This window comes from Anopheles merus, chromosome 3L, assembly GCF_017562075.2.
Source record: "Anopheles merus strain MAF chromosome 3L, AmerM5.1, whole genome shotgun sequence".
Taxonomy (NCBI): Eukaryota; Metazoa; Arthropoda; class Insecta; order Diptera; family Culicidae; genus Anopheles; species Anopheles merus.
Genome location: NC_054085.1, coordinates 8,546,821 through 8,560,059, shown reverse-complemented (window position 1 = coordinate 8,560,059; position 13,239 = coordinate 8,546,821). Strand labels below are relative to the sequence as shown.

Genomic DNA, 13,239 nt, shown 5'->3' with positions numbered 1-13,239 from the left:
ATCGTGAAATTCATCTACGGTGGATGTGTGCGTTTCGATGTGTGCCAGTTTCTAAGGATGAGGTCGTATTCTTTTGAAACTTCCCTTGGAGGGACATTTTTGCCCCACTGCTATCCTCCGTTCCCGGTGTGAATTTCCCTCAGCAAACGCAACCCCGAGCAATTCGAAGCAATATAAGCGCCAGCATACAAGGCCATGACCGTGTGTACGCGTGTGTATGTGTGAGGGGAAGATCTTGAATAAAATCTTCGCATAAAAGATTTCGAGACAAGATATTCCACCTCCGATACTATCTTCAGGCACCCGCTTCCCGGCTGCTCCGCCGGCTGCCAAGCGCAAATGTCGACGTTGATTCAAGACGAAACCATGTCCATGTGACTTTTTGCAAACGATCTTAAGAGAAGCCCACCCGAGTGGTGTGGGATAAACTCTTTCCTCCCATTTCATTTCATTCTTTCCACGCTTTGTGTGTGTGTGTCTGTGTGTACCGCATCGGGCCACCGTCAGCACTTTTCTGTTAGTTCGCTTTTGTGTATGCCCCGTTTTGTGTGAGCCCCGCACATCGTGAAAACTGTTTCGTCTCTGCAATCCACCCCCCCCCCCCCCACCCCCTTCGCCTGCAGTCAATGCAGTGACGCCTTTTATCGTTTGGAAATGGTGTGAGAAAACTAGAACATTGCGACACACTGCTTCACCAAGAGTCATCCACCGAACGGATGCGCTCCGGTGCCATGGCGTCTGCCCTGATCGCAGGGGAAACCAAAGACATAAAGAGAGAGAGAGAGAGAGAGAGAGAAAGAGAGCGAGGACGGACGAGTGTTCGAGCCCATTTGCTGCCAGCTTCTTGCTGGCTTGCTTCTTTGATCCTTTGAAGCCCTGGAACCTTCTCGGTTGAAACTGCTAGAAGCACACACACACACACAGTCACGCAAAAACGCCCGTTCTCACAGCTACTTGGAAATTGGCTACGAGCTCCAACGCAGTCGGCAGCAGAAGCAATAGGCAGTGTGCCACTGGGTAGAGCTGAAAATCTGCAACTGCACCGTAACACAATGCAGGCGATGTTCAGTGCGAAAAGAGGGGGGTTTTACACATTTCCACAGACACACAGGCTCACAATGCCGCAAGGGAGGTAAACGTGGGAAACAAGGGACACACAAACGAGGCAACCTTGCACCACAAAAGCTTTTGCACCGACCGAACATCAAAGGGCGAGCGAGTTCGGAATGGGAAAAGGATATTTAATAAAATAGTTTTATTTGATTTTAATCAAGAATTATTGCGCTTCGACCTGCAGACTTTTCTCGTCCGATGCTGCATCCGGCTGCATGGGAAAACCTCCCCAAACCAAACGGAAGCTGGCAGCCCCTTCAATGCTCCGCTCTCCGGTCGGCAAATGGAATACTGAAAAGGACAGCGCTACAAGCTGTCCCGGACCGGGAGCGTTTTCAATTTACCCATGACCGGTACCGGCGCTCTAGGTGCAGGAGATGCAGGCAAATGCTTCGGAATGGAAATCCAAATTGGAAAGTTGTAACGCTTCCTTTGGAAGATTCCAAACGCTATGATGAAAACGTAAGGAGACATCCCCCGGAGACATCGCATACAAACACACGGTAGCAAAGTTTGCCGAAGCTCTTACCTCGCTCGTTAAAGGTAAGTAAATTTTACGCAACCCCTCTCTGTGTACCTGTACAAAACACGCTGCACACCCTGGAAGTTCCTGGAGCTTCGGCTCAAGTAGCGTCTGAATGGTGCGGAGTGTGCTTAAGCTTTCTAGTGGTACACGTTACTTACCTGTAAGAATTGGTGTTAAAAGTCTTATCAACAGCGTTTGTAGATTCATTTTGGTATTCCTGGAAGAGAGAAAGAGAGGAGGCAATACATTAGTCACTGAAGCACTTGCTAAAGATATCCTACACCTAGACCATAATTCCTGCACAAGTACTACTTCAGGATTAATCATTAAGAAACTGAGTCCGGGGTCGGTTGAGGGGAAAACGAAGAACCAGCTGCGACGTCACGTTCACCATGGTTTCAATTGAATACGAATCCCGAACGGTTCGATAAACAAAAGTCTCAATTCCAGCAAACAAACCTCGGCAATCTTCATCAAAACTACCAGCAGTACCGGCAACGCGAAAGCACTAAAGGACATCAAAGCGTTTGCTGCGTCAAATCAATTGAAATCAGATCCCGACAGCGAGCGTTCTGGGAGAGGAGGTGGTACGGAAATTTGCACCCACCTACCCTTGGATTTCCTTGGATTTTCCCGACAAACAGTACCACGAAAACCAACGTGCTGTCCTACCCGAAAGCAATCACATTTACACGCGCCATTTTCCACTTCACTTGTGTCTGTGTGTGTGTGTGTGTGTGTGTGTGTGTGTGTGTGTGTGTGTGTGTGTGTGTGTGTGTGTGTGTGTGTGTGTGTATATGTGTGTGTGTGAATACGTGGTAGAAGAGAGAAAGTGCGCACACGAGGACCTGCAGGAACAGCTTAAACACTTGTGGTATTTCTTTGCGCGCACCGTTGCATGATTTGCTGCCCATGCAGGGCTAATCGCGCCAACATCAATGAAGTGCGAAGATAGCGATAGTGGTGCGCTATTGATTCGCGCACTAAATGCACATACAAACACACTTGTATAAATACACCCAGGGCCGTATAAACCATGGGTTAGCTACGTGTTTGACAGAGAGAAGTAAGGAACTGGCTGGAGCGATTGTGAAGATATTTCCACCACACAAACGCTGGGAATTCGATGCCGCTAGGTGTCATGCGGGTGAGTGTGGTACTAACTAGGGCAAAAGCATTGCTGGCCCACGCGCTCTGCCCAGCCCTGCAACGGTTGGACGTCACACAAACGTTCTTCACGCACTGCCGTATCATCGGCGTTATGTGTTATGCAAGCAACCGTGCAAACACACACACACACTGATGATAGTGATTCGCCTCCTGCACCTTCCCCGAGAAGGTCATTCGGATCCAATTGAATCCAAGGAACCGGAAGCCGAGAGACGGAGAGAGCAAGATTGATTGTGTTTGAGCAAGAGTGAGAACAATCGGAATGGTTGAAGGAGACATAATTAAAATTAATTCAGCAGCAACCCTTATCAGCATGATTTAACAGTTAGAGCCGTCGGATCAGTGCCGAGAGTGGAGGTCAAGCAGGATGGAAACGAAGAACCGACCCGACCCGTCCCACACATCCGTATGACATCATGTTTTCTTACACCACACCATCCGGACAATAGGGACAGCAGGGCTCCCTGGTTGGTATCCTGTGGCAATCGTGGCTGGCGTCTGTGTGTGGGTTTGGTAGAAGCAGAAGACAGATACGGTTATTATAACAGCCCTGCCCAATTAAGCCATAGTCTGTTGACCGGTCACTTGCAAATGGTCGGCATCGAATTGAGACTGCACCGCACCGCGCCTAGGCCCTAGTTTCCTGGAATTGGGGTTGCAAGGCGTAATCCGTTGAGCGTGCATGCAACTGCATAAGCATCGCAAGATAATGAGCACACCTCTCTCTCACACACACACCGTGCCGATGTGCTGAACCGAGCGTTATGAATAATGAAAGGCAATCAGAACTATTTTTGTTACCTTCCTTCACCCCATCCCATTTCCAATGGCGATTGTTCTGAATGCTATAGCTTATGGGCTGCAATCACGACATCCCAATTGTGTAGGGGGAGTCGGGAAGAATTCACCCGTCCGTGAACAAATAAAGCTCGTGCTGAGTGTTTGCAAGAGGGTCTGCAACATACAACTCAATTCGATCGGGGCCCTTCAACATTGATTTTGAGCAAACTGGTACGAAAACCTCAAACTGCAGCACTCGCTATTTGGAGCTTTTCTCGCCAACATATGAGCGCCCGTGGATGTATTTATGCAAACTGCCGAACTGAACGCTTTGTATGGTGGGAAATTACTGTTCACAGCATTTGTCATACTTAGTTAACGCACGCAACGTACCTAATTCGAGCTGACTGACCACTGCCGAGCAACTGGATACCCAGCTTAACCTAAGCAGAATAGGAGCGCTTCCCTACGAAACGCTCTTTCCAGCAGCGTGGCGAAGCTTGTGCAGAAATGCACGCCACGCTTGGCATAATATTATTCCGCTGGAAAAGTAAAACGACAGGCGTAAAATTAGCTAGCGAGAAGCGGCCCCCACCACCCAAACACACACCACGACACACTAATAAGTGGACCATGTGCACCGCAAAGCAGAGTGTAACACGCTTGCTTACGCTCGGCAGGAGATGAACGCGAACGCACTCACCCAGCAGCGGCAGCAGGGGAATATAAACAGTCGTCGTCTTCTTTGTCGGAGCCAGGGGTATGTTGTCGTTGCCAGTGGGAGAGCACAGTATATTCTTCGCCTTCATAATTTCTCTCCTGTTCTTTTGTGCGTGTGCTGCTTTCTTATTTTCCTATTTTCAATTCACCTCACCTATCTGCACCCAGCGGCTCGTCCGTTTTTTGCCTTCCTATTCGAAACGCGTGGCATTTTTCTTCCATACAACATCCTGCGTGCCTTCCAGTACCACCTAGCGAGCGATAAGTACGGTCAGGGAGTGAAAGAAAAATAACACAAACACACACACACATACACACGCGTGCGCGCGCTCGAACACAGTACCATGAGTTCGCCTCCTCGAAGCGCATTGAGATGGAAAAAAAATGTATATCTTGGAAAATTCAGTCCAAGGAGGGTCGGTAGCTTCTAGCGCCTTAATATGTACCAAGGACAAAGCAGCGGTTGATTGCCGAAACACTCTCCCGCAAAGGAAAGGTACAAAACATGCGAAGCGAAGTACGCTTGTTTAAGTGATGCTTTAGATTGATAAGAATTATATCTAATTTGTTACGATTTTTTTACTGTTTGAGCCCTGCTAACGTCTCTGGAACTTTCCTCTTGCTAGCTGTGTGAGCCGTTAAGGAAGTTCCTAAGCCCTTTTTGGCAGGGAGCCGTCACTCAGCCCGAGCTCGGCCCTGGCCTACATTATCATCCCGCTACCAGCGAGGACTGCGGGAGATCGCGAAGAATTGTCAAAATTATTTTTGATAAATTCATTCCTATTATCTATTCACTTCAGCTTCCGTTTGTTTGCCCAGGCACCAACCCAGGAAGTACGGAAGCTTCGCCGCCTACCGAGCTTGTCTTCCAATTGGGAGTGAGCGAATGGCGAATCTTTCGAACACTTCCAAGGACACCTCCCAATCGGATGGGATAATTTTATCTCGTCAGGGAGGCAACAATTCGGGCAAACAACGCAGCGGAATGGAACGTGGAGGGAAAAAACGGGGCAACGCGAACATAGCACCAAAGATGTACACGGTACATGTCGGTGCTGTCTGGTCCGCCACATTTCCCCGCATTGCCGTGGCACTGTGGGTGTGTAAATGGTGAGCATTGCTTACCATAAATCATTTCCGGGAAAGCACACGCCTCCCGATACGCTAACGAGGAGTTAACGGCAGAGCAGAAAATCAACTTGCATGCCTCTCCAATCAACGGCGAATGCGGACGTTGAGGACGGATATCCTTTCAGAGTTTTCGTTTTTCTTCATTTTTTTGCTGTTGTTAGTGGCTCCTCCCAAGGTCCCAGCGAGCGGATGAGCGATGGTTTTGCTGCGATGCTGTGCGGCAAAATTGATGAACTCGTGATTGGTGGTAATTAAGGTTGAAGGATATTTGGCCTAATCTGCACAATAAGTGTAAAAAAAACCTGTATCTGTAACCGTGAGATGGCCAGAAGCCAGACAGCTTCTACAATTGATGAGAGGCGGTGGTAAATCACACTCGTTCTCTTGTACAGTAACAAAAAGGTAGCCAGATATGATATGAATATTTTCTGGCTTTACATTTGCCGATGCCTTCTTGTACTGTACTCGTGTCACAGGCCACGTATTTCAAATGCCTAAATTAAAAAAAAAATTAGGCAATATTTAAAAACTATAAAAAATATTATTTGAATAATTTAAATAATTTTCAAATCTCCCGGGTATCAAACCGATTCAAATCCATAATTTTTATTTCCATGAGTGGTTGTTGTCTTCTGTACAGAGAACCTATTTCGTTAAAGCATCCGTTTAATCTACCTCCTTTCAAGCATTTACAACAACATGAATTGAGCTTAACTCTTTTTTATATGCTCTTGTTGTACAATTGTATATTTAGAATTCAAGATTTCATCTTTTTGTATTGAACAACTTGTTGTAAAACAATTACTAGTTACTTTTACCATTTTGTTATCATTCCAATGATTATTCATTCATTCATTCACTTCCATTTTTATGTCCTTTTGCCTGAATTCTCAAACATTAAAGACTCAACATGTTTAAACTAATTGCTATCTCTCTGTGTTGTCATGCTAAGTTTCTTCCCCGCGGTTTTGAAAATCTTGATATTTTACCAATGACTTTACACAACACCAATGGTTTGATTTTGATCCGCTCGATGAGATGGAAAATATGTGAAAGAATATTCATGAGGGCACATCCACGTCGCAACACAAATCGACACAATCGAAATAAAACACTGACGGACGAAAGCCTTGCTGGAGATAAAAATTCAGTCTCTAATGACAAGGGAAGATGAAAATGGACTTCTCCGTTGGTTTAACGACCTAACGCAGTCGCGTCAGATTTTTATAGGTTTTCTCAGCTCAAGCATGCAGCCGCGCAGTCTAGGCTTTGTTCCTTGTCATTGTTGTGTGGTCGATCCCAACGATAGAAAAAGATACCAAATTAAGGAAACTAATGAGAAATTTTCAACATTGTTCCTTAGTTCTTTTGAATTAGTTCTTATTGGACATTTTAACGCATTTTAATCACTAATGGACTTTTATACAACTATTTTCAATACTTTTCGACACGAAACCTCCTTTTCGAAGTGTGCACTACTTACCTATCTAAAAATTCGATGTTTACAACCGGAAGAAGCAATATTGACTATATCCTGACGATAGGTAAAACAAATTAACACTCTCGATATACACAAACACACGCACACAAACACGCTTTCCGATGATGCAGGGGACTTTCGACCCCCGTTTTCTTTATCCTTTTCAATTGATTCGTTCAGCAGAAACTCACCAACCCACCGACACACACACACACACTCCCACACAACACACAGTTTAGGCCTCCCGGGACCAAACAACTATCAACACACCGCACGGACGTTGCTATCGGGCATCCTCCTTCTGTGGGCAAATCATTTCACACTGCACCATCTCATGTCACTTCCACAAACGCACCGCGTACGCTGATAAATGGGCTTTGGTTGAGAATTTTCCACTGTTTCTTTCAGCACACGGCCTCCACAAGCACCTTTTCACACTGCCGCAAAAGCATTCCCCACGCAGTAGCCATTGAGGTGTCGTTCCTTCCTTCCGGGATGTGATAATGAAATTTGACACCTTTTGCTCCGGGAAAAAAAATATACACACATACACACTCACGCACACCCTGCACTGGTACACTTTTATATGAGCCAGCTACCCATTAGCTAGTGCTCCGTTGGTAGGCAGTGCTGCTGTTGCTCGCCATGTACCCGGGTCTGTGTGTCACCGGAGATGAAGTTGCGGTCGCTAGGGAATTTGCACTCACTTTCTACACTTCACTAAACAATCCATCGCAGCAACAACCACCTATCGAAAGAAGGAATGGAAGGAATACAGAATTTAAGATGAAGATGTACAACCACTGAAGTGCTGAAGTGGAAGCTAAGGAGCTCATGTCATGGATATGAAGTTTCGCTAACTCCAGGGGGAAACTCCAAAAACAAACTAAATCACTCGCTGAAAACGCACCCACTAACACACACCACTACGATATTGATAATACGACTAGTGAAATAAGTGGAAACAAAACACTATCGACAGTATTTCCAGCCTCCAGCTGTCAAACGCAGCGGTTGTGCATGCCCAACGAACCACCAGGCACCAGGGCATTAGAGTAGGCTGGGGCGGTAACTATGATGCGGCCGTGTTATAGCCAGCACCGAACATCGCGGTTGGCGGTACCACACACCAACGGTTTGCCACGCACTGTCTTTCTGCTGTGCGTCTCCTGCACAGCATCCTTCACTGTCCACCGAGTTCCTCCGAGAGCGAAAAATCCTAACCTCCTCCCAACGACGAACGTGGACGCTGCAGAGGAAGAGTGTGAGCTCCACCTCGCACCACTCTTCAGCAATACACACGCACACCGGACAGTTGGGTGGATGGGTTAGGATTTTTCCACCGGACCTACGGCACACACGGTTTCTGTTCGTTCCGTTCTTCTCATTCTTTTTTTGTTGTTGTTTTTGTATCACTGTCAACATTTTCGCACACTCACTTGATTGCTCATTCGCAGCCCGATTTGTTCATCAGCGTTTTAGTTTTTCGTGGCCAGCATTTTCTCACCAAAAGGGGATTTTTTCCTCTGTATTTGCGAAAAGCTCACACAAACCACAAGAGAGAGACTGTACTCCAATCGATGCTCTCCAGCACGAGGTTCGGAGGACGAAAATTGCCGTTCCGTTCCGTGAGAACGAACCCGAACCCGAATCCTTCGTAAACACACGACACACGACGCGAACCTCGGAGAACTGCCCTCGGTTGGTTCGGGAAAAATTGGGATGCTGTTAGATTTTCCTCCGCAAAAAGGATTTTTCTCCCCCAGAAAACACACGCACACTGGCAAGCATCAATCGCACACACAGACTCAGACATTAACACATCACGATACGGGTTGGTACGGGACGAATAAGCAGTGACGTACGCACACACAGTAACTTTGCCACACGGTGGTATCCAAGCACGGTCAGGTTTTCCACCCTTTTTTGGTAATATTTTGATCTGAAGTAGAGAACAAAATGTTCCTGATAGCAACCTTGAGACTTCTGCTAGCTTATTACTGATCGTCCTTTTTTCTGGCCTTAAGCCTCAATCTCCCCACGGATCTGGAACAGATGTCGGAATACGGAACGTCGACTTTTTCGCTTCTGGCCTCGTGACCGCGTGGAGCAAAGGAAAAACACCTACCATCACAAACACACACTCACACCATAGACACACACGCTCTCGCACGCACACAGAGCCTTGAAATATTGCGAAAAGGCCGACGAAAGGACACCGTCCGTAGCGAACAGGGAGGCTGTTTCGTATGACTTTTTTCCTTTTGCTTAGTAGGCGGCTCGCTGGGATTTTGCCAGAGATAGTTTGTCCTTCCGTGTTATTGGCGTAGGCTGAGCTCTTGGTCCGGTTGCTAGGCACTAGCATCTTCAACATGGAATCATTGCGTTCTTCACATTCACGGTTTGGTTGAATTGCCTCTCGTTCGTTATATCCAGACAGTGGTTTCAGAAATGGAACAAATGAAAAAATAAAATAAGCTCACACACAAACATTATTCCACTGCACTAGATGCATTCGTTTGCGCCAGCACCTGCAGCACGGCTGATGCACGGCCAGGGGCTTTTTGAAACACACCTGATCGTTTTAACTCCCCGTTCTTCCCATTATCCTTTTCTCGGTCGATCTTCCCTCGCTTCCGCCGCAAAAGGGACGCAAAATTCTTTTCTGTTCCTTTGCTTCTTCACGCACTCAACCCCTGGAGTTTCACCTATTTTATCGCTGTAGCACTTTAACCGTATTACCGAGGTCTCGGGTCACTTGGGATGAGTTGTCAGACACCCGAAAAGGTGAACCAAAGAAATAAAAAAAACTAAACCGGACCGAAAAGACTCCACATATTATTCAGCGTTTCGTTTTGTGCTGCTGTTTTGCGTGGTCGTGCAGAGACCGTGGGCCGTAGACGGCCGATATATGGGGAGGCACACTTCGTCAACTCCACTGTCAACTGCGGGCCTCTGGTGAGTCACAAAAACATCAAGCACTGGTCACTTTTTTGTATCTTCCCTTCCCTCAACGTTTGGCGTCGTTTTATAGGCCAGAGAGCCTAAAAAACTAATTCGGTGGACTTTTTCTTTTATTGCTTTGAGATTCGCTTGCTTACATTTGCCGCAGCGCACACGCACTGTTGGGACACATACGCACGTAGATGCACACAAACACACACACGGGCACATACACACGTACTCACACACGCACACGTACTGACTCGCGGCGAGAGGAATACAGAAGTGTGGGAAGCGTTTTCCCAGTTCCCGGGCGATTCTTCCACGACGACCAACCGTTCGGTTCCGAGATGAAGTTCTTACTAACTGCCCGACCACGGTCTCGGCGGAGATGGGCGAACTCGCTGCTCTACCGATGCTGCCGACTGCGTTATGCTGCCGCGCGAGATGTCTCAATCTTCAGACGCTGGGTGAGAGAGAGAGAGAGAGCGCGCGCGCGGAAGACACTCCGGAGAGCACTCAGCAGAGCGAACGCAAGTCGAACTCGCGAGGGCTTGCGCAATCGAGCCCTGCCCGATGTCTCACTACGCTTCTCATCGTGCGTTCCGTCGCTGTGCCCGGTGCAAGCATAGCAGCATAGCGCCGTATAACAGTCGATGGCTCACCATACAACGAACAGACTAAAGGCTGGTAGCTGGTGCTACCATGCTCGGTTGTTGCATGAACCTGCACGCAACGCTACAGCGATGAACTCCGGAACGTGAACCATCGAAACAGGTCCAGAAAACCACCGGCCACCTGCAATTATTATGAATGCAACCTGCCAAACACCGGCCGAGCGTATTTTTTTTTCATTCCTTTCGTTCCATCTCCAGGCGTTTTCTGCTTTCGGTAGCAATTAGAAAACCGGTCAACCGGTGGTGAATGCAGCAACTACGTCGCACCAACACCACCGTAAGTGATGCACCCCTTGCGGTGTGGCTATGTGTGTTATTATTATTACTATTATCAGCCCTTTACGCATCTTTTACAATTCAGCATTGCATTGGGAAACAGTTCGAGACAGAACAGACTACGAAGCGCAACAATCGAGGGCTTCCATCACAGGAGGGCTGAATGAAAGGGAATCATAATTAATACCGTACATTTGCAACGCGGACGAGCGGAGGGTTCATCCCTTCGGCGGTAGGGTAGGCGATTGCCGACGTTTAAGGTCCGGTCGGTTAATTCTTTGGTTGTTTGCGTTCCTTCCTTACGTTTGCTGCTGCCCTCGATGCAGCCCGGGTTCCTTGCTGCAGGTACGCGTCTTCAACCGAGGGTTCGGGTTTCTCATCCGGAAGAGCGAGTACGTTGACATTGGAGGTCAAGTGTGTCGAAAAATGATTTCACTCTACTTCTACCGCTTGCAGGAAGCGTCCGCACAGCACACCCAAGCCTTTACAATATTACGTTTGATTCGGGCCGAGGGATGGTTTGTGTGCGGCAGTATCGTATGAAGATTGAACGTTTCTTCCCCCCCCCCCCCCCCCCTCCCAGTTGCAAGATTGTTCCCTTTTTACTGACTTTTCATATGATCAATCAATTTGAGATGGAAAAAAAGCTATGAATTTTACGGCTAGCTTAATGTAACGAGATTGAAATTATGTAATGTGTGACGTAAATTGAATGTTACAAGCAGTTATTAAATGACCTTTTTTGATTTCAATTTGTAAAGCAAGATAAGATAAAAACGGATGTTTTTTTTTACTAGCTAGCAATGTGTTCTATGTTTATCACGTCGTCTACAAAAGAGGATTAAGAACATGCAATTATGAAGTATCTATTCTATTTCGAACTATTTTTCGAACAAAGTTTCTGGACGTTGTGGCTTGTCTTCTTCAAACTACAAACATGGATGGTATTATGTTGACCTAATAAGTTACTTGAAGCCGGTCTCATGGTACAGTCGTCAACTCGTACGACTTAACAACATGCCCGTCATGGGTTCAAGCCCCAAATAGACCGTGCCGCCATACGTAGGACTGACTATCCTGCTATGGGGGGAAATCAATAAGTCACTGAAAGCCAACCCCACAAGTGGGTTGGCAGGCCTTGACCGGCATCGGTTGTTGAGCCAAAGAAGAAGAAGAAGAAGAAGAAGAAGAATAAGTTACTTGAACTAGCCCAAAGAAACATGATTGAAAAATACAAACAAAATTATTGAAAGTAACGCAGTTAAATTGAAGGTGATACCTTACATTTACAAACAGCGTTTGTAGCACGCAAATAGAACATAAACCATGGGCAGCGAATAAGCACATCATGAATATGAAAAAATGATGATTTAAAAAGGCATAAAAGTATCATTACATGATTATGAATGACTTATAAACTTTGTGTTTTTGGTAGTAATAAAAAAATCATAGATATTTGGCGTTGCACTTTTTATTTATACTTGAACTTATTGTAGAGACGCCAACGATCGGACACTCTAATTGTAACAATAACAACAAAAACTACACAAAACAAAAGGAAAATGCAATGAATAGAGCAATTATAACTTTACTTATTTTACTTTAAAAAAATAACATGTATATTTTGTAAATAATTGTTAGTCGATGCTTTGAAATATTCGTTTGCAGTTTATGTAAACAAATGGTTTTTTACGCGTCTATTCTTACCATGTTACGCTCATGCGTCATACTTACGAGATCATAGTTCTATCCTATATCCAATAGTTTAATGCTCTTGATAAAAAGAAAATTTACAAAATACAAGATGTGCAGATATTCTCAGATAAACGCGATCTTCTTAATTCTACAGTTTTTTTTAAGCAAATTCAAGGATGTGATAAGAGACCAGGCGTTGGAATATAGAGCAATTTGACAAAACACCTCTTAAATTGCGGGTTCTCGATCCAGCAAGAGTCGCTATGTCCAATCCCATCCATCTTCAAAATCCGTATAAAACTTTTTTTGTATTTTTGACATATTGAACGTAAAAAACGGTGCATTTTGATGAGAAAAATAATTTTATAATGTTTATCTAATGTAAGATAAATGAAAAGTCAACATAACTGCAATAATTGCATATTAAAACACGGGAAAAGACAAATAAATTCAACATCATTTCACAATCACTATCCGCACTGCAAATTAAAGTCCTTTTTCCTAAACAATTTATTTTGGATAGTGCTTCAAGGAACTTGTCCAGCCAAACGGTTTCGTACAGTAACAGTAGTAGTGGTTTGTATTTATTCGTATTATTCGTTTCCTTTACAAATGTTTCATTACTTTGGTGCTGAAACCGATAAATCCGATGAACATTGTAAGCTTCATTTCGAATCCGTAAAATCCCTATTCAACATTGTCAAACGAATGTCTAGCCTATCCTAACC

At 45.6% G+C, this 13,239-nt stretch overlaps 1 protein-coding gene across 6 annotated transcripts in view; it reads right to left on the bottom strand.

The window, feature by feature from the left end:
• The window catches only part of LOC121598693 (nephrin), a 76,900-nt gene extending 66,655 nt beyond the window's left edge, over positions 1-10,245 (bottom strand). For 3 of the 6 annotated variants that reach the window (XM_041925906.1, XM_041925910.1, XM_041925911.1), the window contains exons 1-3: positions 10,022-10,245; positions 6,924-7,668; positions 1,798-1,856 (exon numbers count right to left, since the gene is read on the bottom strand). In XM_041925906.1, coding sequence (XP_041781840.1) covers positions 1,798-1,846 — 49 coding nt within the window. In that variant the 5' untranslated portion in view covers positions 1,847-1,856; positions 6,924-7,668; positions 10,022-10,245. Of the gene's footprint in view, positions 1-1,797; positions 1,857-6,923; positions 7,669-7,830; positions 7,933-8,359; positions 8,853-9,048; positions 9,152-10,021 lie in introns of those variants that run through there. The other 3 variants (XM_041925909.1, XM_041925908.1, XM_041925907.1) reach the window with 3 other exon arrangements.
• Positions 10,246-13,239: the final 2,994 nt, after the last annotated feature.